We start from the raw sequence: 26,820 nt of genomic DNA, 5'->3' as shown, positions 1-26,820 counted from the left end.
GACTTCCTGAGTTGGTGTTTGCATGCAGATCTCCTGAAATAAGGACAAAGGTAGGGAGAGAAAAACCTAGCAAATGCTCCGTTAGTCCATCTTCAGTGGGCTGGTCTCTCATCCTTTTGCTTAACTTCATCTGAAAGCTCAAAGCAGGTGAATTTATTTGTCCCAGCAGAGAAGCGTAGATAAATAATTAGACTGAGTAAATAATAATTTGAATAACTAAAGATTAGATATGCAAGAGATTTATTAAGGCTGCCTTTGGTGAAGATCTGGTTTTGTCCATGATTTAGCATCCGGAGTATCTCTTTTCAGAGTTCTTTTGTTGTCAGTTGGGGGTAGAACATGTTTCTTTCGTTGTTATTTTGATATTGGACCTCAGTTTTAAATATTAATGTCTGTCAGCAGCACAGAGTCTTACCCAGCACTTTTTTCATTTGTTTTTTGGGGGAGTTGCAGGTATTTTTCTGATAATAAGTGCTCCAGTGCTTAAATGTAGAGCTGAACTATACCTTTTAAAAAGTTATAAGGGATTCTGGAGTTTTGGGTAAGGACGGTCTTTGATAAGATGCAAAGGGAAGCACATGAAAAATGTAAGTTATATTCTTGAAGCTGCCAGCATTTTTTGGAGATGTATTTGTAGAAGGCTATGGAATTCCGGTTCCATTTTACTATGTTTCTGTAAATTTTCTAGCATATGCTTCAACCTGCAGATGGCAGTCACCCTTTTCCTCTGCTTTGTTCTTATACAATGTATGATTTGCAGTGAAAGAAGATCTCATCTGACTTGTTAGACCCTGAAAATACAAAAAACACTATTATAAGTCAACGTAACGCTCTCAGCTCTACTAAAAATGATTTTCTGTACTACTTACAGCTAGTGGTCATTGCATATGATGATGGAGATCCTGTGAAGTCCAACACCACTACTGTAGAAATTGCTGTACTGCAGCCTTCAGTAATTCCTCGATTTACACAGGATGAATACAGGTAAAGCATTTATTCATTTACTGTTATTTTTTAAGTTGAAATAAATTCCTCTTTGAATGCCAATCTGATGCACATTGGTTATGAAAAGACAGTGTGGAAGCACTTCCTCTGCAAATACCTCAACTTCTGTTCCTTCCATTGTTCACTTTGACTCACAGAAGGAAATAAGTCACAAAAATAAGGTTTGAACCAGTGCACCAAAAATGTTATGTGCTTAGAGCTGATAATGTATTTACAGATGTTAACACTTCTTTAGGAAACAGAATTTGATGCTGCTCTAAGGAAAGAGCCAACGTTCGAGTTTCTCAGAAGCACGACTGTGTGAAATTGCTTGCAGGACTTTTTTGCAGCAGTCCAATTTGACAAAGTTGGTGTAGCAAAATATTTCAGAGTTGCTTCTTCCTCTTAGCCACATTTTTTTTTTGGCAGCCAGCCATTCCCTGATCTTACCAGATAGTGCTGCAATTTTACCATCCTAATAGGTTGTCTCCAACTGAAAAGTTGAGAGCTGTGGGTGAGAACAGTGAGGAGAGATTTGTTATAAATTCTCCTCTTAGAAGCTGTTGAAAATGTCAGTTGTGTGCATAAACAAAAAGTTTTATGCATTGAAGGTATAGCTGGGATCAAAGGGGCTTCAGGTTGTTTTCTTCAGTCAGTTTGAGCATGTTTTGGTCCTGTACACCATTCATGTTGGACAAGAGGGGAATTCAGGCTTTAGGCCTTTGACATTAGAAGTGCAGGTGATTATTACTACTACCCAGTCTTGATCTGATAAAAGTTTACACTGATAATTTAAAATAAATGAACCCTATTTTCTTAAAACAAAATAAATAAATAAATAAATAATAAATAATAAATAATAAATAACTAAATAAATAATGGTGCTCAGGCTGATGAGTTTGTTAAATTTTGTTTCAGTGAAAATGTTCATAAACAGTTTCTGAAATTTGTATGATGATATGAAATAATGGGATCAGTGTGCACAGCCTCCATGTATCAAGAAGTTACAACCTTGCTGCAGTATGTGCCCTTGCATCAAATGTAGCATTATAATCAGTATCAGAATATAAATGGGTTTTGTGCATCTCATTTCAAAACCGAGTACTGTAGGAAATCAATAAGCAGAAATAAAACGTAGTGTTATTGGCTTCACTAGACCCTAATGAAAGGTCATGCTCTGCTCTTTTAAGGGATTTAGACTAAAATTCACAATGTGCATTGTTTTTCCTCATGATTAGAGTATTAGAATTGTGAAGCAATCCCATAAAGATAATGGAAGATAGAGTATTAGAGCTTTGAAGAAACTGAAAAATAGCAAAACGCTGCCAGTACTGTACTAATTTTGCGTTTAATATTGTAACAGAGGTATGAAATCTGAAAGAATAGTACAAAATGATAAACGTACTATCTAATGATAGCACAAAAGATAATTCTTTGCTGAAGGATTTTTGAGAGTATATTCCTGCCACTTCCTGTATTATTTTATTGAATGTCTTCAAATGTATGAAGTGTAGTTAGGTAATGTAACAAAAGGTAGACCTTTAAATAAAAATGTTTCCACTTCTTTCTGTAATTTTAGATACCATGCGAGTGCCTGCATTTCTGCCATCTGAACAGTATTTAAAGCTTTTCTGTAATAGTTAGCTTTCTGTGTTACTGTGTTCATGAAAAATACAAACACGTCCTATGTGTGTAGCTGTGAAAAAAAAATGCTCTGTGATAAAGATTTGAGTCAGTTGTAGGTATTAAAAATCCAAAAACTGCACCAGTGTTCAAGTGTCTCACAGTATCGACAGCTGTTAATGTGCAACAGGCTCAGCATCTTTCTACATTAAGTGCATTACTGCTCGCTGCTTTAACAGAAACCTGTGTTGAAGGCAGTTGGATGGCCGGAAAAGTAGCAATAGGCTTCATCATGTTTTTCTGAACGCTGAGTAGTCCAGAACTCAGTTTTGGTTATTGACTTGTTTTCTGTCAGAAGAGGCAGTGGGGTACAGAAACGATCACGTCCCTGTCCCAGTCTCAGCAGCCAGCACATAGCGGGTGGCTACGTGGAGTGACAGAGCACTGTCCTGTCCCAGCCGTGCTGCTGGGAGCTGCTTCTGCCCCGACCCTTCCCTCTCCCTGCCTGGAAGCAGCATCTGGGATTGTCGTAAGCTGCAGAAACCTGTGCGGGCAGGGCATTCCGAGGGAGTGCCCAAAAATCTGGCTAAATGGATCTGGCAACGGGCAGAACCTCATCCATAGGATAACTTTTGTTGGGTGATGTTTGCCACGCATAGGCTGTAACAATGGTGTCGGCATCAGGAAAGCATTGTAAATCTTTAAAGGAGACTCTCCTATGATACTTCTTGTAGTGTGTTGCTTGTGAAGTAAAGTCATATTTATAAAAGAAGGCAAGTAGGAGAAAATATCTGGAACTGATAACCAGCATTGTGCTAATGCTAGATATTAACCGTGAGGAGAGGGAAGGAGGAAAAGGTGGAAAGCTGCAGGGTACAGTATGATGTCCTGTTACCCAATTCAGGAAGTATGGAGCAAGTTAATGAGGAGAGGGAGAAAAGGAAGAAACCTTTTCATTTAGGATAGAGAAAGCTAGTCCAGTAGTTGTGTTTAACAAGAGGGCATGAAATATGATGCAGAGGCCTTTCCAAGACATTCCAGGTTTTGGGTAAACTACAAAAGCTAATTCACCCAGCCTCACAATCCAGCCTGCAGCAGCTAAAGAGACTCTTCACTACTAGGTGCACACTTAGTAATGCGATTTTTTGACTTTTATAACTTTCTTTTATAACTTTCTCAAATGACCTTCACCCTTAAGGAGCTTGTTCTTGAATATTACCTAGTGCTAAATGTTACCTGGAGCAGTGTGGCGTGCTCCAGGATGTCCATTGATTTGGGGAGGCTACAAAGTAGCTGCAGTGTTAGACCAGTGGGGCAGAGTCCAGCATGTGAGCACAGCCCTAGGAATACTCAGAGCATGGCATGGTCCCTCTGCAGTGTAGAAGAGTTACCTTTCAGCTCACACTGTAACCAGCAAAGTGGCTTTGTTTGCACAATTGTGGGGAGAGACCCTGAACTGCAGGAGTGCAGGCAGAGTTTACATTGCCTTCAGCAGAAGGAATCGAGCACGTATTTCCCAAAGCTACCTTGGGCTTCAGTGGTATCCTAAGAGATGGGACCTTTATTTCCCTATAATGAAGGAAGCCTGAAGAAAAGTTGTTCATATCCCCAAAATACCCTTAGATGACAACCGAATAACCCCTCTTATCTTCTCCTCACGAATTCATAGGATTAGCTGAATAGCCTGGTTTCTCTTTCCAAATAAATAGTCTTACTCCATTCTTGGTAATTTTTTTGAGATGCACACCACTGTAAAAGCCTCTCAAAGTCTTTTGAGGGTGGCAAAAGCACTTACTCATTTTCTTCAGTGTGAGAAATTGAATGAAAGCAACCCCAAAACTTTCTGATTCAGTTCTGAGATTCTCTGACATTTTGGAGCAGGACAGGTTTCAGTTCCTAAGGTTTTCAGGGACTGTCAGACTGCAAACTGCATTTCTCTTTGGTTTCCAGACAGTGATGCAAGCTGACACTGGCAGGTTTCAAAAAGCCTTATTTTTTAGTTGACTTACTATATCTTTAGGGTAAACGTCAGCTCAGAGTAATGGTGCTTGTCTGCAAAATAATTAACTTTTGGATGTGGATACTAGAATTTTGAAGGGATTGAAAACTAGTGGTTTTGCAGTGGATTAGTATTGATCTTTGCTTGCGTAATTGCCATAATCTGGATGATACCAACACATTTTTTCTAGCTCTTTTACAAACTTCATTTCTGTGTATTTAGAAAAAGGTTACAGTTGAACAGTTTTACAGAATAAAGCTGCCTGTGCAGTTGCAGGATGTATTACAAGTCAGAAATAAATGCAGAGAAGTAGGAGAAGAGGGGACTAGATGGCACGATCACAAAGGCATAGCCGCATTAGGCAGATAGGGAGATAGAAGTGCAGCCGTGCCTTGAGCTGTTGCTCTGGCAGCCCTGCAGCAGCGCATTAGGGTTTCTGCCTTGAGCCCTGTTCATCCTAAAGAAGGGTTTGATTGATTGTTTTCCATGTCTTAAAGCGACTTCCACGGGAGGCAGCGGCCGAGTAATAGGTTTGCCTTTTATCCACTGGCTTTTCCACTGCGTTTTTCCATAATTTGGAGCAAATTAAGTAGCCTCCTTTTTTCCCATCCACCTTTTTTCTTTGGATTGTAAGTTGTACTGGAGACTTCCAGGTGTTGTTATGCAACGCATATAAAACAACAGCAAAGAGAAGTCAAGGTCTTGGAGAATCCAAAAATAAAATTTTGGCCTACTGCTCGCTGCACGTGGCTATCCTTTGCAGGCACCACTGCACCACAACTCCCACAGCTCCCTCCACTGCATCTGTAGGTGCCAGCCTGTCTTCGTGGTACCTCAGCTGGTACTGCAGGCTGTGCTCCTGGCCGGGGTGTTTGTGCTGAAGCTGCAGGGTTTAACGGCATTAGGAATGTGGATCCTCCTGTACTCAGATCCTTGTCTGCCCTTGTCTTGGTTATTATGACTTGGAGAGAGCTGATGGCAGCACTGCCTGCAAAGTAAAGTGTTTTGAAAACCAAGCATTGTTTGCTAGTTCAGCAAAAACACAAAGGATGGAGAGGCAAAAATGAAAAAGCATCGAAGGCATACAACATGCAGACATTTATCTGCGTGTGGATAGATCACCTCTGAGCCCACTTGACCTCTTGCTGCTGGGCAAGGACACTGTGCTGCTGATGCTCTTGTCGCTGCACCTCCCCGCAGGCAGCTGGCAGTCAGATTCAGCTGGTTCTCCGGAGCGCTGAGAGCAGAGGGAGGCACAGCCGCCAGGGTCTGCGTGCGGGATGCTGGGCAGCGGTGTGGGGACACGGCCTGGTCTGCCCCTCGCTCTGCCTCTCGCAGCCAGAGTGAGCCAGGGCCTGGGGGAGTTGGGCATGGCGAGGGGATGAAGGAGGGGATGCCAGCACACAAGGCTTTCTGCAGCGCTGCCCGAAACGGCTGTGGCCGTTTGCAGTCTCTTACAGTTTTTAATGCTGACTTTGATATCATTCTGCTTAGTGCTGGTGAAACAGCCATGTCTTGGGTAATATATCACGTACCTGGGAAAATGACTTGAGCTGTTTTGAGCTCTCCTTTTCCAAGCTGTTATTTCTCTTGACCTGACAGTTCCATCGCAGATCACCTCTTGACTGAACCCTAAAACAGGTAATTGATCCAGAAGTTTCCATTTCTTCCAAACAGGTAATGGCAGCACTTTGATTTCTTAATTAACAGATCATAATTAGTAGCACCATGGAACAGTGAAGACCGGATGTGAAGTGAACCTCAGATGAATACAAAGATTATTTTTTTTGCAAGTCTGTCCTCTTATGAGTACATTCTCATTTAAAAGAAAAAAAAAAAGGGTTCAAAGGGACTTGGTATCTTTTTGTTTTGTTAATTAATAAATACCACATCCTCTTTGCGACTAGAAGGTCATTGCTAATAGTGATATGCTGCTGTAGCAGGAAATGAAGTTTTAACCAAAAACAGCGTCATTGGTTCCTAATTACTGCCTGTGGGCACGTTAAACAGGTGTTCAGTCATTTCGATAGCAGAAAAAGGAAAATACTGGAAACCTTTAGATTCTGTTAATGCTGTGTTATCAGTCCCCATCCTGTTTGAAAATATGTACCCACTTATACAGTAATCTGAAGTTTGGTTCCAATTTATGAGGAAATCTGTGAAGTTGAGAATTTGAGGGTGTTACTAGATATAAATGTAGTGTGGCATTGTACTTCTGTACTAGGTGCAACACTCTACTGGGAAAACATATTCTGTGTAAAAGAGAGATTATGTGACACGTGGACCTCTCTTGCTCAGCAAAAGATAGGATATATTTTCCACTTAATTAATTCCACTTAATGCCTACATCATCGGCAAGTACCATCCAAGCAAATAGCCATGCATCGTAGGGTTTCACTAAACAAAATTGCAGGTGCCTATCAGGAGTCACTTGAAAGTGTTACTCCAAGAGGCTTCTCCCAGTTCTCTGGTCTCCTGCTGTTTAGACAAACAGTTACGGTGAACGGTATAGAGAATCCTGCACAGAGGCATTGAGGCTACGGGTAGCATTTAGTGTTTGAGATCTAATTCTGTACCTCTTTCCAGAAAGTGCCATTTGGCACAGAACAGCATCTCCATTGTTGTCAGTGTCTGAGGCAGCTTTGCTTTTCTTGTCCCAAGTTTGCTACAAATATGGCCCAACTTCTTTAAGATTAAAGAAAGAAATACGAGTATTTAGAAAAATGAGTTATTCCTGGGAGAGGAACAAATTAATCTATACATCTCTTAGAACTTCTCTGTATAAATTCTCTTCAGGAATCAGGACAGCAGCAGAGGAAGTCCTTTGTTCAAACCAACAGGGAAGAAATCTCCAACCCATGAACACCAGTGAGGTTTCCAAAGCTGTGGTCCTAGTGATTTACGTATTTGTCTTTGACACATTGCTTTGAGAACCGAGTACTTGAGAGGTCATAATTTGTTTCCTTCAAGGAAAATGGCTTTATTCAGGGAATCAAGGTGCTTCCAAAATAAAACAGTCAGTCAGAGTGGTAGGATGTAAGCTTCTGCCTTAAATCTGGTCATTTTTTCATCAGGTTGCTCATGAACTGTATTTTTTTAAGCCTCTGTTGAAATTTTCCTTTTTCTCTCCTCATTGAGCTCAATGTCATGTTAAGTAGTGCTCAGCTACACCACAGGAGGGTCATTTCCCTCTTCTTGTAGCAGGAGTGTGAAGGATGTTAGCTTTGTCCCTCAGGTGCTTTTTGTGTAATGCTGGTGGATTTAGAGCTGCCATTTGGGTAACCCTTTTCCCAGGATGGTCAAGTCTTACAGCTGCTCATCCCATATTTCCCACTATAGAATTTGCATTCTATAAAGGGAAGACATGACAAAGAATGAAGTACTACAGGCAGCATTTTCAGTGTAGCATCTCTGAGGTGGGGGGAACCTGCACTAAGAGGGATGACACATGGGCTCCCACACGCATTTTTAATTTGCCTCGTGTGTCAGTGGCAGCTTTGGAATCAGTGTTACATGGGAGTGTTTTCAAGGCAATTATTTGTTCTGTCATAAAAAATACAAAAGCACTCTTCACCATGTGGCTATAAAAAATAGGAAATTAAATGGTTTCTACAGCAGATACTGAAGCATGGTTGCACTGAAAAACCAGGGAGTTTGATGATTACAGTGCAGTAGAAGGATCGCCCATTTGTCCTGTTTTGCTGAGTTAAGTCATGCTGCGTTGCAATTACTAAAATCTACTACTTTATGCCAAACGAGAAGGAAACGCTCGCTTTGTGTTTTTGCATGCAATACAATGTGGTGAATGCAGCTGTGTGTCGCCCAGGTTGCACCAGAAGCAGCACAGGGTGCAGCTCATGCAGGGAAGCTGCCTTGCTGCATCTGGTGTAGGTGAGGGTCAGCACTGAACGACTGTTTTCAAATCCACATTCAGTCAGATGAAATGTGGAAGTAAATCACTCCAGGAATGGGAATGCGGAATAGAAGTGCAGACAGAAATGCAATATTAGCCCCTACCAGCTCTTAGCAGCATATTACGAGAGAACAAAACCACTGCATAAACCTTGCCCTGGGATTTCATCCTGTCCATACCCGTCTGTCTGGCAGATCTGCATATGTGAGAGAGTCCTAAATTCTGCTTGACAGGGATATTTTTTTCCTTTTTTTTGCTTTCGTAGTAATCCTGACAAAAATATTTATGTCTTCGTGACCTCAGCTTTCATTTATGAAGATCGGTGGGATCACACACATGCAATAATGCCTGATGACTGAGAGTTCGTGGGAATAAAATCTGACACTTGGTTTAAAAGATAATAGGTTGTGACAGGGGCTCACTGTAACAGTGTCCAAACTCCCTTGTCATCTGTTTCAGAGATAAATACCATGAAAAGGTCAGAATGTCTTGAACCAATTTGAGAATTGAGACAGAAAGTGAGGATAGTAAGTACAGTAGGGAATACATGATCCTTCTCAGCACACTTTGGAGATACACTGCTTGGAAAATGCATCAAGTGAAGAACAAAGTAATCTTTTCCAGAGAAAAAGAATTACAGACTCTGCAAACTGTTCAGATTGTTAAAGTTATGCAAACTGGAAACTGAGAATTTGATAACTGCTCTAAAATATGTTTAGATGCTTTGCTTTTTTGAGCCAGGGCAGGAAACAAAGTAGCTTAAATGTAGGTGAAACCATTAGAAGAGCTGCCATCATGATACTTCTCTCATTTGTTTCTTTAATTATTGCTTCACTGTACCAGTTAAACTTGTACCTTTTTTTTTCCATGTTTTTAAAAACTCAACTGTGGTCAGGCCTATTTAAATGTTTCTGTTGTAGATCTGTTATTAGCTATGTTAGTCTCCATATAACTCCACTGTTAGCTTGCCTTATTTTAAAATTTCTATTGCTCTGTCTACACTCAACCTTTTTCCAGAAAAAAAAAAAATATATATATATATATATTAATGGCTTACATCACTTCGCATGAGGATTAAGATAAAGAATCTGTGCAGGAGTGGGTACAATGCTCAGAAAGGTTTCAGTTAGAAAGCTTCAGGTAAAATGCCACTGAGAGTTAAAAGTAGCTAAGGCCAAAACATCTCAAGAAGCTGTTATGTTAGAGAAGGTAGGGAGATGATGTTACTAGGAGGGGTCCAAATGACATTTTTAATCAAGTCAAGATGAGAATTTTAGTAAAGCAATTAAAAACATAATAAAATAAAAATGCTTATCTTCTGGCCTGTGCTGGTGGGCCTCCATGAACTAAAATAAAATCCACTAAACAGTTGACTGAAGTGTCCAATACAGCGTACGTACACATCATGCTATTAAACTTCAGTGCTAAACCAATTTTCCAATTTATTATTGGGTTTGCTGGTTTTAAATTTAATTTTTGATTAAATCTGATGTTCATGCTTTTGGAGATAGAAAAATGTCATGGTGAATTTAAAGCATATTGGATAGCAGACAAATTGAAAAATGAATGAGAGTTTGACTTGTTTAGCAAACGAAGAAAAAGCGAAAAAGAGGAAAAGTTAAAATTATGCTTTGGGGTTTAAAAATAATTATACCTTACCAGTGTGTTTTTAATATGTATTCAGTCTTCATTTCCCCCTCTGATGCAAGATTAGAATAATTGAGATATAGCAAATTAAAAGATAACTACAGTTTTATAACTTGTACGTTTTTCTGTTTAAATAATGGATTTATTTTAATCCTGGTTTTCTTCTAGGTTATGAACTTTTTTGTCTTGTGTTTTTTTTTGTTTGTCTTTTTTTGAGGGGCAAACAGTTTATGGCATGAAGGCAGCAAGCAATACAGTAGAGGTCTCAAAGAGAGAAATACAGGCAACTCTTAAACTTCTTTGGGGGAGCTAAATCCAAAGAGTAGGACAGAAGGCGTATTACTGAACATCAGTTTTAGATCCATATGAAAGCATGCTATTTTTCCCAAATCCAAGGCTGCTGGATGCCAGCCTTATCTCAGCGTGGCACAAAGCAGTTGAAACTGTTCCTTTTTATACTTTGCTGCTTTGGGGCCCTCTTCTCCTACCACGGCTTGTTAGGAAGGGCTTGGGCAGGTGGGGTGGCTTCGCACCGAGGCTGGGGATCCTACGGGGTTTCCATTGCGCCCCAGTACTGGGGTCGCTCCTGGGGACCATCCCATCCTGGATGCTAACAAGACAGCAGCATTTATTGTTACTGTGAAAGCATTCCAGCGAGTATTGGCCAAATTGCACATTGCTGTGACGGTTACAGAAAAATACCGTGAGTAAATGAACCATTGGTACAGAAATAAATTTATTTTGCCAGTGTTAAAAGATAGTCGTGCAAAAGATCAAAGATTAAGACCAGTTGTGTTCAGGATGAAAGATTAAGACCACGGGTGGACTGAGTTTCCCCCTGTACTCGGCTCTGGTGAGGCCGCACCTTGAGTACTGTGTTCAGTTTTGGGCCCCTCGCTACAGGAAGGACATGGACGTGCTCGAGCGAGTCCAGAGAAGGGCGACCAAGCTGGTGAGGGGTCTGGAGAACAAGTCTTACGAGGAGCGGCTGAGGGAGCTGGGCTTGTTCAGCCTGGAGAAGAGGAGGCTCAGGGGCGACCTTATCGCTCTCTACAGTTACCTTAAAGGAGGCTGTAGCGAGGTGGGGGTTGGTCTGTTCTCCCACGTGCCTGGTGACAGGACGAGGGGGAATGGGCGAAAGTTGCGACAGGGGAGTTTTAGGTTGGATGTTAGGAAGTACTTCTTTACCGAAAGGGTTATTAAGCATTGGAACGGGCTGCCCAGGGAGGTGGTGGAGTCACCATCCCTGGAGGTCTTTAAAAGACGTTTAGATGTAGAGCTTAGCGATATGGTTTAGTGGAGTACTTAGTGTTAGGTCGGAGGTTGGACTCGATGATCTTGAGGTCTCTTCCAACCTAGAAATCTGTGTCTGTGTCTGTGTCTGAGTTTTGTAGCTGAGGTAGCTAAGAGTGCATTAATTGCTCTTTATCTCATTTCACCCAAAGATTTCTCATGTGCAAGTTATGTTAATGCACAGGGCTTTCTGACGTGGAGTGCATGTGCGTGGCTGCCTGTGCAAGTAAGTAAGGAGGGGGGGAGGGGGTATTAGAAACCATGTATTTGAGAATGTGTTTTGCTGGAAGCTCAGAAAGTGGCTGTTTCATTTAAAATGTTTCAAATAGACCAGAATCGGACTGGAGGGCAGTGGTGTGCCAGTCCCATGGAGGAGCCAGTCCCACAGAAGTGACAGTGACAGAGACCTGTGGTCGCATGCGGTCAGAGCCCATGGCTGGCAGGGTAATGACTGTGCTCGCAGCTGAGCTCAGAGGCTCAGCGAGGTGTTGCAGGCATTATCAGACACACATACCTTCAGAGGCTCTGAATCCTCATTGTGTGCTGTCGCCCCAGCAGCATCATCCCTGTTCACTGCCACTGCTTTCTAAGCCTGGTCTGGGTGGCTTGGACTGGATCAAGCTGCCTTGCTGCTGTCAGGTCTTCTCTCAAAAATAACCAGCCTTTAACATTCAGTAAAGCAAAATTATTGCCTCAAAATGTCCTTGCCTGTTGCCTAAAATAGCTTCTAATGGTATGTCTACTACTCACACACACACAAATCACTGTTATAGATCTTAGTCATTCAAAAATTGGAAAATAATGAGCTTATTCCCAAAGAAAGCTTATTAGAGCTTGTAGTACAGGATAAAGAACAGTATATTGTCAGTTGCATACCTTTGTCTTTTACTGCTTCGCTTCTCTACATTTCAACAAAATGTTAAGAGACCAGCTGTATGTTTTAATTCCACTGATGTATTGCTCCCTTTGAACTTGATCACCTTAGTTAAATCAGGGAAATTAAATCAATGCCATTACTGTGGTGGTTTTCTGTCCGCTCTCTCTATGGCCTCTCATAGCAAACACAAAAGCCTCTTTCTAATTGATATTGATTTGTCAATTCATTGAATTCAGCTGTGTCAGAGGGGAGGTTACAAGGCCATTTGCATTAAAAGAATAGGCTGAAAGTGTGCTTCAGATGAAATGTAGGTTTTGAATATTCAGTCAATAAGGTTTTTGTTCAAATCATGTGCCTTAAAAGAGAAAGAAAACAAAAGAATATGTAATGCAACATAAAATGGATCTTTTTTTCTCACTGGCCTGCATTTCTGACCTCATCAAAAGAGCTACAGCTTGAAATGTTTTCAGATTTCACAGCCTTTTTTCTGTCTCGAAGATTAACGTTTGCATTTGTAAAATGCATGTTAATAAACATTGTGTAACACTAGTTTTGTAGCTTAATCAATTAAATAGCAATCATGAATTTAATAATTTAATTCTACTGCTGATAGCATGTTTGAGGCAGAAGAATCAGAGCCAGGGTAATGTGCCATGTGCATGTGTATTTGGGTATAAGTGAGCTTACCATGGTGTTACTCTGCAAAAGAATCAAGGCTCGTGTTTCAGTACAGTGTTGTTCAGCTTAGAAAAGTATTTTCCCCCTTTATTTGTGTACTGGAAGGCCTAGGGCTCCTCAGAAGAATTGATAACTCACCATGGTTTAGTTTAAGAAGGACCGGGCTTTCTACAGTGATCAAAAAAAAAAGAAGCAGATAAAGCAATGGAAGAAGTTGCAACAAGGGAAGTAAGAGTATGTCACAGCCCTGTGGGTCATGGGTAAGGTTTGCCTTTGACATTTTGTGGGTGGTGTAAGGACCAGTCGTGTTAGAAGCAGGGCCTGTGCTGGGTTTGTGGTGATTCATCCCAATGAAGAAGTCTGTAATCAAAGGCAGACTGCTTGATCTCTTGGTGTGTGGAGGAGAAATGCAGATCTGGTTTCAATAATTAGGATTGCAAACTGGGAATCCAACTTTCTGCCTGTGGAATGGGAAAGTGTGTGGTGGGGTGGAGCGTTTGAAGAATACTGGAGGAGGAGGAAAGAGGGGATGCATAAAATATTCCCTGAATCTAGGGAAGGCATAGATTCTGTCCAAAATTCTGGAGATGAGTACAAAACTGAAATACACCTGCTGTTTTAAAATTCATTAGCACAACCTCCATTTTCATTTGGAAGTAGTTGTGGTTTCCTTGAGGAGAGAGCATCTCAAGGTGTTACTGCATTTTCCAAGGAAATAGCATTTAAACAACTGGAGAGAGAGAGGTAAGTAACTGTTGGTTTTCAGGAGGAAACTCATTATTTTTATACAACATGAGTCACTCATTTTTCAGTGTTTGGAAGGTATGAAGAGGACGAGATACACATTAGTGGTGTAATCCTTTTTTCTTTTTTTCCCATACATCAGTGCTCATTGAATCAGAAACAATTTTCTAAATGATTAAAAGATGTGTATGTATTCTTGGATGGCAGTTAATTTCCTAAAAAGTATCTTGACTTTTCTGACAAAAAATGGGTAAGCAGAACAACTTCCAGACCTTTCTGAAGAGAGGAAAATCCTTTGGAGGTGGCTTTTCAATGTTGTTTAAATTCTAAAGAGGGTTATCCATTTAGAAATTTTCCTGCATGCATTTCGGTTAGCTTACGGGTTTTTTTACACCTTAGGTACAGGTGAGTGTTAAAACAGACTTGTTATGGTATAAATTTTAGTTGCAGTTTATCAGTGCATGATGGTTCTTGTGTTCCTCTTCAGTTTCTACTCGTTATTTCCAGGATTTCCATTTCTCATTATCAAAGGACTGTTTTATCTATATATGGTCACCTCTTGTCAGTTACACTTCCTTTTTTTTTTTTTTTTTTTTTTTTTTGCGTTTGCAATTTGATACATTTTTCCTTAATAAAAGATCATCCTGCTTTGGCAGTGTGATGGATGGAAGTAACTGCTAACCTGAAGAGTAGGTTTATCAGTACTCTGATGGTCAGGCAACGGGGAGATAACCCAAATACTTTTGTTCCATTCTGCAGACCCCCACCAGTGAGTGAAAGCGCACCAAAAGGAACTGTGGTCGCTGTTGTAACGGCAGCTGCCTTGAACCAGACTATTGTATATTCAATTGTTTCAGGAAATGAAGAAGGTAAGTACTAATATTTTGGTCTTAGTGAGCATACTGGGCACAGTGCATGCATTTGATGGTTTCAAGAAACAGTGATAAATAAAGCTGCTGAAGTGTAACCCCACCTCGACTGTACAAGCAGGAGGGACTGTTCCCGTTACTGTTGTCAAACCTCTCAAGATCAGCCATATACAAATACATGTGCAGGAGAAGACTTTGCTCTTTAAAAAGTTGCAAATTTACTTTAGATGAAGCTTGTACTTAGCTTTCTGTATTGGGAGGTTTTGTACCCTTACACCATACATCTCTTTATAAATACTGTAAAATTGTATCCTTCTCTGACGTGCGTCTTCTCCACAGGGATATATATATACCCTAACTCTAGTGTGCTGTCTATAGCACCTAAATGGAGAAAAGCATATGTGTGACCATTTCTTTGAACTGATGGTTTGAAGTAAGGAGTTGTTAAACTTGCAGAAGAAAGCAGAACTACGATTTGAAGGAGGCCCTGACTTGACTCATGACTTGTACTGTGAAACTTTGCTCATTCTTGTTGCTGCCCATTCTCACAACCTAGCCAAATTCACTTCTCTTCCTCCAATTTGTCAGCAGAATACAATGAAAGTTAAAAAACAAATTTTCACTAATGTGAAAATTTACGTAAGTGCCATATGAAATGAATCTATGGCACATCAAAATGAAAATAGGAATGGATTTGGTTTTACCGATAAATCTTTTTGAAAACATTAAAGACTTCTACCATATGGTATCCACAAGTGTTAGATTAGAGCAGGATATTTAAAAAAAACACACCACCATCTTTCCTACTGTTTGCATCCTTCTAAGTTACTGTCCATGGTCCACCTCAAAATCCCTAAGCTAAATTACACTGTAAGTTGTTTGGAGAGATGTGGAAAAACTCCCCTTCCATCCTCATTTTTGTGGCAGTTGGACATTTGTCATCTGCTCTTGCCAGCATATCCTCAAGTTGGTTATTCCAGCACCAGGTTCAGATTCAGGTGCTGTGCTCATTTGAAAATAGCTTCTAAGAGGGCTTACATGGGATTTTAGAATCCTGAGGCAGGAGGGATGAGGATGAATTTCTGAGGATGGTGTCAGAGAATAGTGACATCATGAAATAGAAATGTTTTGTCTAAAAAAATGTTTATAGGTCTTAAAAGGTTGCTTCTGTTTTTTGCTGGATTTCAGATGTGTTTGCTATTAATAACAGAACGGGTGTGATCTCAGTTAAAAAGTCTCTGGATTATGAAAGTGTAAAAAGTTATGAACTTCGAGTTCAAGCAGACTCATTACAAGTGGTACGATCCAATCTGCGTGTCCCTTCCAAAAGTAAGTTTTAAAATCCTTACTATTGAATATCTTTTTAATATATTTGTTCTTATTTTTTGAGAATATTGATAACTGAACTCTAGCTAGTGTTGTGTTCTCAGAAATACAGTGGTGACGATGATATGTAAAAGGCAGCATGTACATTAATGGAGCTCTATGCTTGCCCTCCACGCATGGAGCTGACGAGTCTTGGGCTAAGTCCTCACAAATAATATCTGTGTTACACAGGGCTCTCAATGATCCAGACACGACTCGTTTGTATATGAACAGGGAGCTGAGGATGCAAACCACATGTTTTCAGTGTAATTAAGGTTTTCTGTGATGGAACACGATGGTTTTTCATAAATACCTTTTGCAGCACAGATACAAACTCTTCCTCCCTGCAGCTGGGAACTTGTATCCATGGGGATGGGTAAATTCTGAAGGAGCTGAGCACAAGGCACAGGGGAGCAATGGGAAGCAGCAAGGGTTAGGACTCTACAAAGAGGATTGTGGGGCAGATAAACAGCAAGGCAGACAGGAAGAAAAAGGCACCCTAAGCACCCCCGAGGGTCTGTGTGGAGGTTATTGCAAGTGACTGAGAGCAAACTGGAGGAAAGGATGGGCTGTGACAGGAGGTTTCCTTGCAGTATCTCTAGGCACAAAGGAGTTTTGTTTACAAATTGTTCTATTTTGGCTCTCTCATTGGGAGGGATTTTTTCCCCCTCTTTAATGGTTTTCTTGTTCTAATAAAATTACTTTGAAAGGTCTTTTGGTGTTTTTATTGTGCTTCCTGTAAGGAGAAGGTCTGGGCAGTCAGGCTTTTGAACATTTGTCTCACTTAGTGTCCCATTCCATCTTTTACACCTTCCTATTTAAGCCACATTTGAACCCTAATTAAAAAACGGTAATACTCGCGTTGTACCCAAAAAAGTATTTTAATATTACAGTCTTTTACATGGATAATATTTGCCTAGTTGCTGTATTTTTTGATGTGTGTGTGTCTGTAGCTAAGGAGCATCATGGACTTGATGGCAATAAGCCCAGGGTGTGGGAATGTCGAACAGAGAAACTCCTCTAGGGCAGTGAGGAACTGAACATTATTTAAAGGCTGTGAAAATATTACCTTCTCCTTTCATTCAAAATTGATTGTCAGTTTATTTCAAGTCATTAGTTTTGCAGTCAAAGTTATTCCAGTATGAGCTATGGGTCAGATTTGTCACAGGTGGCTGCAGCTTATTTTTCCTGTGCACTTCCACCCATGTTAATCACAGAGTAAATCTTTAGCACTGGGGGGAGAAAAAAAAACGCAGGCTCATCCTGACCACGAACAACCCATGGAAATACGAGGTTGAGGGGAAAACTTCAGCTTCTTTCATTTATAAACATCTGCCCAAGAGATGCTGCAGCACCATCTCATTGCATTCCCCTCACGTGAGCTGAGGACTCCCCAGGAGGCACTGATGGTAGATGGTCACCTTGCTGTCTGCCCTCAGAGGCAGCACCAGGCAAGTCATGGCTCAAGCACAGTGTGATCTCTTCCTCCCTCACTGAAGGCAGAAGTGACCTGTGTCAGCAGTTTTGGCAGGAAGAGCGCCACAGTGCCACACCGTCATTGTCAGAGGTGGCAAAGTGGTCCCATGACAAATGGTGTTTCCCATGCCACGGGTGGTGATCCGCAGAGTAAACAGTCAGTGAGTTGCAAAGGAAGGGCCACGCTTAACTGATTCTGATGTCCTATTCTGTAATTAGTCTTGTAATTATTGTAGTAATGAATACAGTAATAGCCACGCATATTAGGAAAGCCATGTCCAACTTACTTCTGTGCCAGTTCGGTGCATGTTCATAGGAGTACAGTGTACAGATTAGAGATTATAATTCAGATTTTTAAGGATAAAATTTAAAATAGGGTGCAATTCTTTTTCTTCAAGCAATATAAATGTACTACTGTAATAGCTGTTTGCAGTACTGAAATTGGTACCCAATGGAAACTTTCTTGCAGATTTTAAAAGTTCTTAAAGTTACAGAGGTTCATAAATATTTGTGAGTATGCCATAAAATTGTGGTAATAGGCTATAACCTGAGAGATCGTACAGGGGATTGCCATTAAAATACCTTTGTCAGACTTTCCGATACTACCCCTGTAAGCAGCAGAAGATTTTTGGAAAACGAGAGTGTATTATCATAGGTATTTGTTCTTCGTAACAGAGAATTGTGTCTGTGGCATAAAACGTAGGGATTATTCAATGGTCAGAAGCTGAATCACATTAACAGCAATGGAAGGTTCTGTGTGCTGTTACATCCACCGCCACTAATGTATCTGGAGAAGGAAAAAGAGAGCCAGTGCCAGCTGACTTCATTTCTTTGTGTCTGGGAGAGGTCTGGTTAAGGTTGTGTTTCTGTAAAATGCAGCCAGGCCGTGCACAGCGAGGAGGTAAGGCCTTCTGTGCAGCGTTCAGCTTTCTGCAGGTCTCTATCTCACATGGACGAACAGGCAGGGGAGCCGGCAGGTTCTGGCAGAGGTCTTTGGGCAGGCCTCTGCTTTTTTGACCAGCCTTGCTGGTCAGGGAAGAGCTGGCCTCTGTGTCCCTCCTCCCATCCAGAGTCTGCGCTAGAGCAGCTCTCCTGGCTCTACAGCAGTTTGGAAAAGGTGCTGGCTGCGTTATTTGGTTCAGGGACACCTGATAATGACTGGCGGTTAAACTCCAGTTTAAACAAAGACATAAGCATGTTGTGTATGTGTGGATATCCACAGGTGTATAGCATATATTAAGTTTCCAATATGCACTGTGCTGGATAGCTAAGGAATTTGATAGTATTTGTAAAATACTTCACAAGTAGCTGGCTTACTAAATCACTTAGGTCTTTGTAATAGAGACTCCTTGACCTCATGGTTTGATTCCTACATTTGTATGATGTATGCCTTTCCATTTTCTCAGCACCTTTTTCTTTCCTGATAAGAGGTAATCAGGTTATATACTACTTCAAAATTCTGGGGCACAGAATTGATGAACTAGAGCGGAAGTAGATGAGATGCAATTAATGCACCACCGTGGACTTTGGTGACAGTGAAATGATGAATCTCTCTGGAGATAGGTCACTTTGAATGCACATCTCTAGAATTATGTGACATTGAAGTGTAATGCACCACCTCCTCTGGAGTTGCAGTGGTGAGCCCTTCTGGAGCCAGCACTGATGCTCAGCTGCGAAACAGTGCCGACTTTTACAGAACTCAGGAGCTTGTTACCAAATTGTTTTTAACTACATTACTATATAAAAGGAGTTTGGGTGATCATCTCTGCAATGGAAAAGTGGATGATACGCATTAAACATAACCAAGATTGTCCTTCAGTGATAGTGCCAACTGATAGTGTAGTAGTAACTGAATAAATAAATGAGGAGAGAAAGTAAATTGAGATGTCCTTTGGAGTAGGAGAAAATAAAATTGGTGATTTAAACTGGGTTTTTAGAATACGATGCTAAATCATGCAAAATCATATTCTTAGATTCAGTGAAATTGAACTCCTAAAGTGAGTTACTTTCACTGAAACTTTGTAAGTGAAATTACAGTGCATTTATACTTCATTTGAATAGAAGAAACGTCAGTTCTGATGATGATAGTGAAGTTAAAAGGTTGGAATTCTGGCCCGAGGAATTGGCATCTGATGATGCCGAACCCTGAATGACCTCAACTATTAATGGATTTCTCCATTTCAGTTGAATTTAGCAGCAGGGTGTTGTTTTTTTTTTTGTCTCTGCTCTTTGCTGCGTAGATTGCCTATCGCAATAAACCACAGGCTAGTGGTATACTGTAGGACAAATTAGGATAGTGATCATTGAAGCTTTTGGTTCCCCCTCACTGGATAAGATGAGAAACAGAAAAACAGTTACATAAAGGGAACATCACGGGGCTGTGTGTGGCGGGACGTGTTCTGCAATTTGAAGGTGCTGCTTTGTGATCAATCACAGAGCGAGCAGCTCCTTCTTCCCAGAAGGAGTGAGCTGAAGGGAATGTATCAGTGCAATTAATCATTTACTAAACCAAAAGTACTTCTTGAACAAGAACAGGCAAAACATCATATTTTTTTCTCATTTGAGCAGCCAGCAGTTTGCAAGGTTTTCATCAGCATCTCACTGTCCTGAAGTTTGATACCCAGGAGGAAAGGGGTCAGAACAATAACTGTGGCAAGGAAGAAGGGCAGGAGGAAATGGGACAGGGGAAGCCAGGGTGACGAGTGAAGAGGAAGTGCTGCCCAAACACAGTAAGGAGGAGCAGTGGAGACCAGTAAAGACAAAGAGGAAGTTTTACCACTGAAGTAGTCCTGGTCCCAGTTTTAAGAATCAAAGCATTTGTGAGCCTCTGGTCTCTGTGCCAGACAAATAAAACATGTACCGTGATGGGAGACGACAGGGTTTCCCACTTTGATCTGGAGAGAAGAGCCATGCAACAGAGCCAGAATACACTTGCTTTTGAACACCGTGCACAAAAGGGCCTTGCAAATCCTCCAGAGAACAGAAACAGAGGATGCAGCCTCATGTTTTCCACTGTTCAGTTTCCAGCATCTGAGAAAAGTGCTTCTTTTCATTCCCCAAGTCTGCACATGTGTCATTTGCTCTCTTATCTTGAGTTACCGCTGCCGTCTGTGCACAGCTTCACCCGTCCTCCGTGGCTGTGCAGCGAACTACCTCCAGGCTGTTCCAGTGTGTGCCTGCAAATGAACGTGGATGCAAACAGATTGTTTCAAAATTAGGCCTTCAGAGGTGAAGGTGTTACCAGCTGGCACAGTGCTGCCTGGAACGCTTGTCTTCGTTACAAGTTACCTGTGTCAACTGCTTCTTGCTTAACCCGATGTTGAGAGGGAGACCAGAAGGGAGTAGTTTTGGCTGCAGGTTGCTCTTCTGTAGGTTTTATCTTTTCCTGCTTTGGTTATCTCTAAAACTTGTGCCTCCCCAGTAAGCAGTGTTCTCATGATGGCACAGAAAACGGGGGTTTCTCGTGTCATGGACTTGTACATGTGGTGGAGCTCTACCCTGCATCCTTGATCTTGTCACCTGCATCTTCATTTGGAAACTTCTGGCAGCCTTTGTAGTGTCACTGTAATCTCTCCCGCATCCCCTTTTTATTTCTGCCTGTACTCTTTTGACTCAATTGGTCCCAGTTAGTAGGGTGAGGACGAGCAGCAAATAAGCATCAAAAATTCCTAGAGATGCAATAATAATTACAGAACCATGTGATGGTTTTACCATATTTTAGGGGGAATTAGCAAGAAATGAAAACCATAGCAAACAAGATTTGTTGTTTCTACAGTCGTGCTTGCACTGTCTTGATAAGCACATGTCCTTTTCAGGAATTGCGAGTGCCCCCTTTGTGTCTGCATGCAGTCTGCTGCAGGTATAAGGGAGAACTGAAACAAGATATTCCTCCTTTCTGTAGCAGGGGTGCTACAGAATTCGGAGTAGCATGAATTGTTATTAAACATCAACTTAGGAGTAGAACCAAGGAAGTGAAGAGGTAAAATTCCTCAGGAGTGTTAGACCAGCTGGGGGGGAGGAATGCTCTTCCACATAGCTTTCACGTCAGTCAGGTGTGCTGAGTACTACAGGAGTGAATTTGCCATCTTGGTAAAGATGGGTTTTATTTTGGCATTAAAAGATTTTTAAGAGAAAATGCACCTTTCGTTTTAATATTTACATGTTTTATTCATTCAGTTAGAACAATCTTGTGCCTTGGGCCCAGCTCCAAGCAGGAAGTGGTGCAGGCTGATTCCCCACAGGTATGCAGAGGCACTGCCCGGGGCGGGGGGTCATTTCTGTTGTCAAACTGGTACTGTAATCCTGGCTGGGAGGCAGTGCTTTGCCGTGGGTGTTGGAAAGTAAATGGAGAACAGTTCTTTCTCCTGTCATGTTTTTGGTTTTCTAATCACAAAAGAAATCTTTGGGAATCATAAAGAGAAAAGAAACAAATCTAGTTTTGTAACCGCAATTCTGCAACTGCTCCGCAATAATTGGGAATGATAGTTTTGCTAAGTTAAAAATATGAAAGTGAATTCTGTATCCCTGTATTATTTATTGTCTTTTCAAATAGCCTTGCATTTTTATTTTCAAATGTGTTGTAAAGTTCATGCTGGTGGTGTTTTACAAGTTGGCTGCCATGCTTATCTGCAAATGTAGGAGTTGTGACAGATGGGCAAAATATGTTGCAGAGCCTGAAGGGCTGCAAATCTGCCTTCTCTGCCACACACCTCTGGGGGTAGTTTCCCTGAAAGCCACTGAGATGGACTTCAATTATCTCTGAGCCACAAAGAAATGTATTCTAGAGAAACTGCATAAAATGTGAGCTCCCTTTCAATTTGATTATTCAGGAGAAGAAAAAAAAAAGTTTTACATTTCTTTAAATCAGCCCTTGGATCAGTGCTATTCCAAATACGTCGCTGTTTATGTCTCGTCAGAGTCTCGCTGATCTCTTTGCAGTGTTCTTGATCGGCTACACCATGAGAGTTTCTCCAGGCTTAATGGGCACATGCTGATTTAGATGAAAATCCCATTGAAAACAAAAATTGGTGCTGATTTCTATTTGGTTCTGCCAAATTTATTAAGGCGAGATTGAGCACAGCTGCAGTTCAGTTCATTTCACCTGCCAAAGTGCAAAGTCTGCTTGACAGACTTGTAAGATGGTAGTAAAGCAAAGTATTATAGAGCCCTGTCCAATAACATTCTCATTCCCAGTTTGATTAAAATGAACTTCTAAAAGAGAAGAATCTGCTGTTACTGCCTGCAGAACCAGCAGCCACTGCTTAAGCAAGATGCAGATGTTCTCTGTTAAAATTAGCGATGTATGAAGAGCAGCTGTATCAATGGCAGTTTTGGCATATTGTGGAAGACAAGTGTAGTACCACTGGTGAAAGCATGATGTAAAAGAAGCTGTTTGCTTATCAAATACTGACTGCATATTTAGTGTGTAGAGAAGCATTTTCTTTACAGCTGAAGGAAGGAAGGCAATTGTAGCACTCCAATTTCTTCTCTCTTCATCCGTTGGCCACCATGGCAGTTTTGTGATGCTTTGTCCAGGGTGAAATGCTTCCTTCTGTCACCTGGCTGGCATAATTACAGTTTGATTGCATGAGCAATCACAAGGAGTGCCAATTTGCAAGAATTAACATGGAGAAGTAAATTTGGGTTTCAACTCTCAGAATCCAGAAAAATAATTTAGTGAGAGCTGAGTTCCAGATCTAGAATAACAGAGCAGCAAGGATTGGCACGCATGGGGATACAAAGCTTTCCCTCTGAAAGGTGAGTGCAAAGATGGGTGTCATTTGGTGTTGGCTGTCCTTCCTGCGAGAGTATCAATAAATAACGGTGCGCATTATATAGCGGGTGCTGCTGCCATCCTTCGTGTACCAGAAGAGAGGGACCGATCCCCACGCACGCGTTGTTCAGTACAAGCACTAAATACAAACATGAGGGAAAAGAAGAGTCTAGTGCTGTGCCCAGACTGTGGGAACACACGCTGCTGGGTGTGTTCTTCTCACTCAGGCAGGGCACTGGAGGTGCGGGGGTGGCAGACGTCGGAGCACCGGGCCCTGTCTCTGGGCATCAGAACCCCCTGTGCGGTCGATATCCGACTGAGTCAAGCAGAGCAGCTGGGGAAATCCCTGCTGCAAAGGGTCTGGCATGCCCTTCACAGGCATGGCACTGTTTCTGATGAGGGATTTTAATGCGTGTTGCTTCTCGGCTTATTCGATGTGGGAATAAGGCAACCTCTGCAAGTGGCTGCTGGTCGTTCGCTGCAGCCAGCAGCTGGCTGGAACAGGATAAAACCATGAGGTAGTGCGGAGTTCACAGGCTCTGCGTTCCCCTCCATCTGCTTCACCGAGTGGAATATAAGCTGTGTATAAAACACAGTAAGATGAAACGGAGGTATATGTTTAATTTAACATTAATGATGCTAATGCTGGTTTGGAAATAAGCAGGGTATTTAATTTGCTTTGTGCTTAATGTAATAACTTTCTCATTTTCAAAGCATTCAACCATCACTGAACAAATCAGCATTTTGGCAGCTCAGAGAACTACCAGCAAATTAAACAAATGTTTTTGAGCAAATTGCAAAGCAAACTTTGCACGAGGCAAAGCCACCTCACCAAAACTAGCTTGAAATGGTGTTGATTGTGAGCACTAAGCAAAAGATGTTTAATTTGCATTACAGAGAACTAGTGCAGGTTAGCAAATGCCTACTCCTACCGGTGCTGAACGTGATGCAATTAGGCTCTTCCCTACAGCAGTAAACTGGTGCCAACCGTTGATATAACTGTTTATTAGCTCTGCAGGGCAAGATCACTTGCACGCATTGCCTGTAATCCTGCTTAAATTGCCTTCTTCCCTAAAGGGTGTAGCTGCAATGAAAAAGCCTGCCCGGGAATCTCATTTTTCTCCACGGGGCTGCAGTTTCTAACTGTAAGTTGGTATTGCAGCCAGAAACATTAAGGATCTGGTTTAACAAGAGAGAGATTGGACTTTCATAGAATCTTACAATAGCTCTTGGAGTGACTTTTTTCTTCACTGTAGTAAATAATACAGTCAAGGTTAGAAGTGTTCTTTCAAAATGAACATAAGCAAACTAGACATGATTACCAATAGATCATTATGTCCATGTTACATCTGTTCAGATGTTTAAATGTTGGATTGTGGCTTTGTTTCATGAGTTTGGTATGCAGTCATTTTTCCTTGGAGCTTTGAGTAACAGTACCTACAAGTTTTTTAACCTACCTGTACAGATCAGTGTGGAAGGTGAAAAACTGATTATTCCTCTGAGGAAATGTTGTTTCCTTTTTCTTCCTCCTTTCTCTTTTCTCTATGTGGTAATATATTGGATGACATTTTAAATAGTTTTCTCAGATTTCCATTGCTTTTATGAATTCCTCATTAGTTTCCCATTAGTCGAACCATCAGATGGAATATTTTTGGTGACTTTTTTTTGGTGACTTCATCATCCTAAGAAATAGTCTGTGTATAAATTTTTTTGCCCCCCCCCCCAAATGTATAGCCACTCAGCTCTTTCTAAATAAGACTGCATTTTGAAGCTAACTCTGATCAGCACAGCACCTGTGCAGCATTTAAATTATACTGGCACTGAAACAAGTTGGGAAAATCAACTCTGAAATGAGGTAATTTATCACTTGAAAATGTGCTCTTAATGAACTGGACATCATCATTTCCAGCAATCTTTCTGGATTATACTGTGTTCTGAAAGAGACAAAGAGATCTTGGTATAGATTACTGCACAGTTGAATCTTCTTTGCAGCAGGTCCTTAATTTTTGCATTACTCCTTACAGAAGGAAAGATGTCTTTATTGTTTAATGTGGTGGATCAGTAACTGTTTAATAAAACAGAGATTATTAGGTGTTGGTTTTTTTTTTTCACTGAAGATATGTTGAACCTCTAATATTTATTGTGCTCTGTTGGGCCAGTCCAGTTTGTGATGCAGACATGCATAAGCGCACACTGGACTAGCACAGTAAATTCGTTAGGTATTGAGGCTGCTTAGCACTGCATGGTCAGGCCTGTCAGATGGTTGTGCTCGGTGGCACAGGCAAGTAGAGAAAAAGTTGCACTGACCTGCAGTGTCAAGTACCGTGTTGTTCACCCAGGTGCTTCTGCCAGCACTGCTGTATGAACTTGTGTGAGTTTCTAGACACTGTGGCAGACCCCCCCATTAAGTATTTGCATGGAAGCTAGTACTAGTTAAAATATGTTAAGCACGTTGCACACGAAGTGGAAAAGGCAAGCTTTTGTTTGCAGCTTAGCTCTTAGTATGGTCGTTATGGTCGCCTGGTCATTACCTCTTTATGACACTTGTGAGAATTTAATGTACCTGGATCTCTGTTACTGAAGTACACTATTCTCTTTTCTTATATCCCCCCTCAACTAGCTTTCTTTCTAAAGAAAGCCATGGCAGTCTTTTGCTTGCATGCAAATTCATATAGCCCTAATAGCAAAGTGCAGGTGTGCAGGTGATGGGCATCATTTGCTATAAAGGATAACATTTCAGCTCAAGTTAAGTCAAGAATCAGAAAAAAATGGCAAATGAAAAAACAATAAAGGGTAGGGCAAAAAAGCACGAAATCCCTTGATTTCCTTCAAGTTCATACTTCTAATACAAGGTATGCTATTATTTCTTATATATTCTTACAGTGTTTTCTGTGCACTTGTTCCACATGATCTGTTTGGACTGTAAATGTATAAACTTGATAGGCCATGATGATTGACTGCCAAATGTTCTGTGCATGCTTTTCTTTCCCTGTTTTAGGTAATACAGCCAAGGTATTCATTGAAGTGAAGGATGAAAATGACCACGCGCCTGTCTTTACCAAAAAAATGTACATTGGAGGTGTCTCTGAAGATGCTAAAATGTTTTCTTCTGTGCTTAAAGTTAAGGTAAGACTGCGGTTTTTACATTAGCATTCACTTCCAGAAGAAAAATACTTAACGTTTTGGTTTTCCAGAGGAGATTATGGAATGTGTTTCTTCTAAAACTGCTTGAACTCAGACACTGGCAGTAAATTCCCTTTGATTACTTCTTAAATACAGTCAGCACAGAAAGGGTATTTTTTTTAATAAAATCAGTATTTGACGATGAACATGAGTCAGATGGTTTCCATTTTCTGGTGTATGATTTACACGCATTAGCACTGTATTCCAGTGGTTATTGGTGCAGGACTGATTTTGAACTTGGAGTTATTTCTGTTGAATTTATGTGGTCGTCATCTGAAGATTTGTAGCTATCATTATATAAGTTAATGTTCAGATGATTCTTTTATGTTTGAACACTAGTGTTAACCTTAATTTCTTCTGACTTCTTTGGCAGCAGCATGTTTATGCTTTAAAAAG

General features: G+C 41.0%; 1 protein-coding gene across 3 annotated transcripts in view; it reads left to right on the top strand.

Annotated features, from left to right (window-relative positions):
• Positions 1-26,820, top strand: part of PCDH15 (protocadherin related 15) — a 353,826-nt gene that overhangs the window by 263,274 nt on the left and 63,732 nt on the right. For all 3 annotated transcript variants that reach the window (XM_035537720.1, XM_035537702.1, XM_035537711.1), the window contains exons 22-25: positions 872-984; positions 14,518-14,627; positions 15,816-15,956; positions 26,240-26,367. In XM_035537720.1, coding sequence (XP_035393613.1) covers positions 872-984; positions 14,518-14,627; positions 15,816-15,956; positions 26,240-26,367 — 492 coding nt within the window. The remainder of the gene's footprint in view (positions 1-871; positions 985-14,517; positions 14,628-15,815; positions 15,957-26,239; positions 26,368-26,820) is intronic.

This window comes from Cygnus atratus, chromosome 7 (assembly GCF_013377495.2).
Source record: "Cygnus atratus isolate AKBS03 ecotype Queensland, Australia chromosome 7, CAtr_DNAZoo_HiC_assembly, whole genome shotgun sequence".
Taxonomy (NCBI): Eukaryota; Metazoa; Chordata; class Aves; order Anseriformes; family Anatidae; genus Cygnus; species Cygnus atratus.
This window is presented reverse-complemented; position numbering and strand designations above follow the sequence as displayed.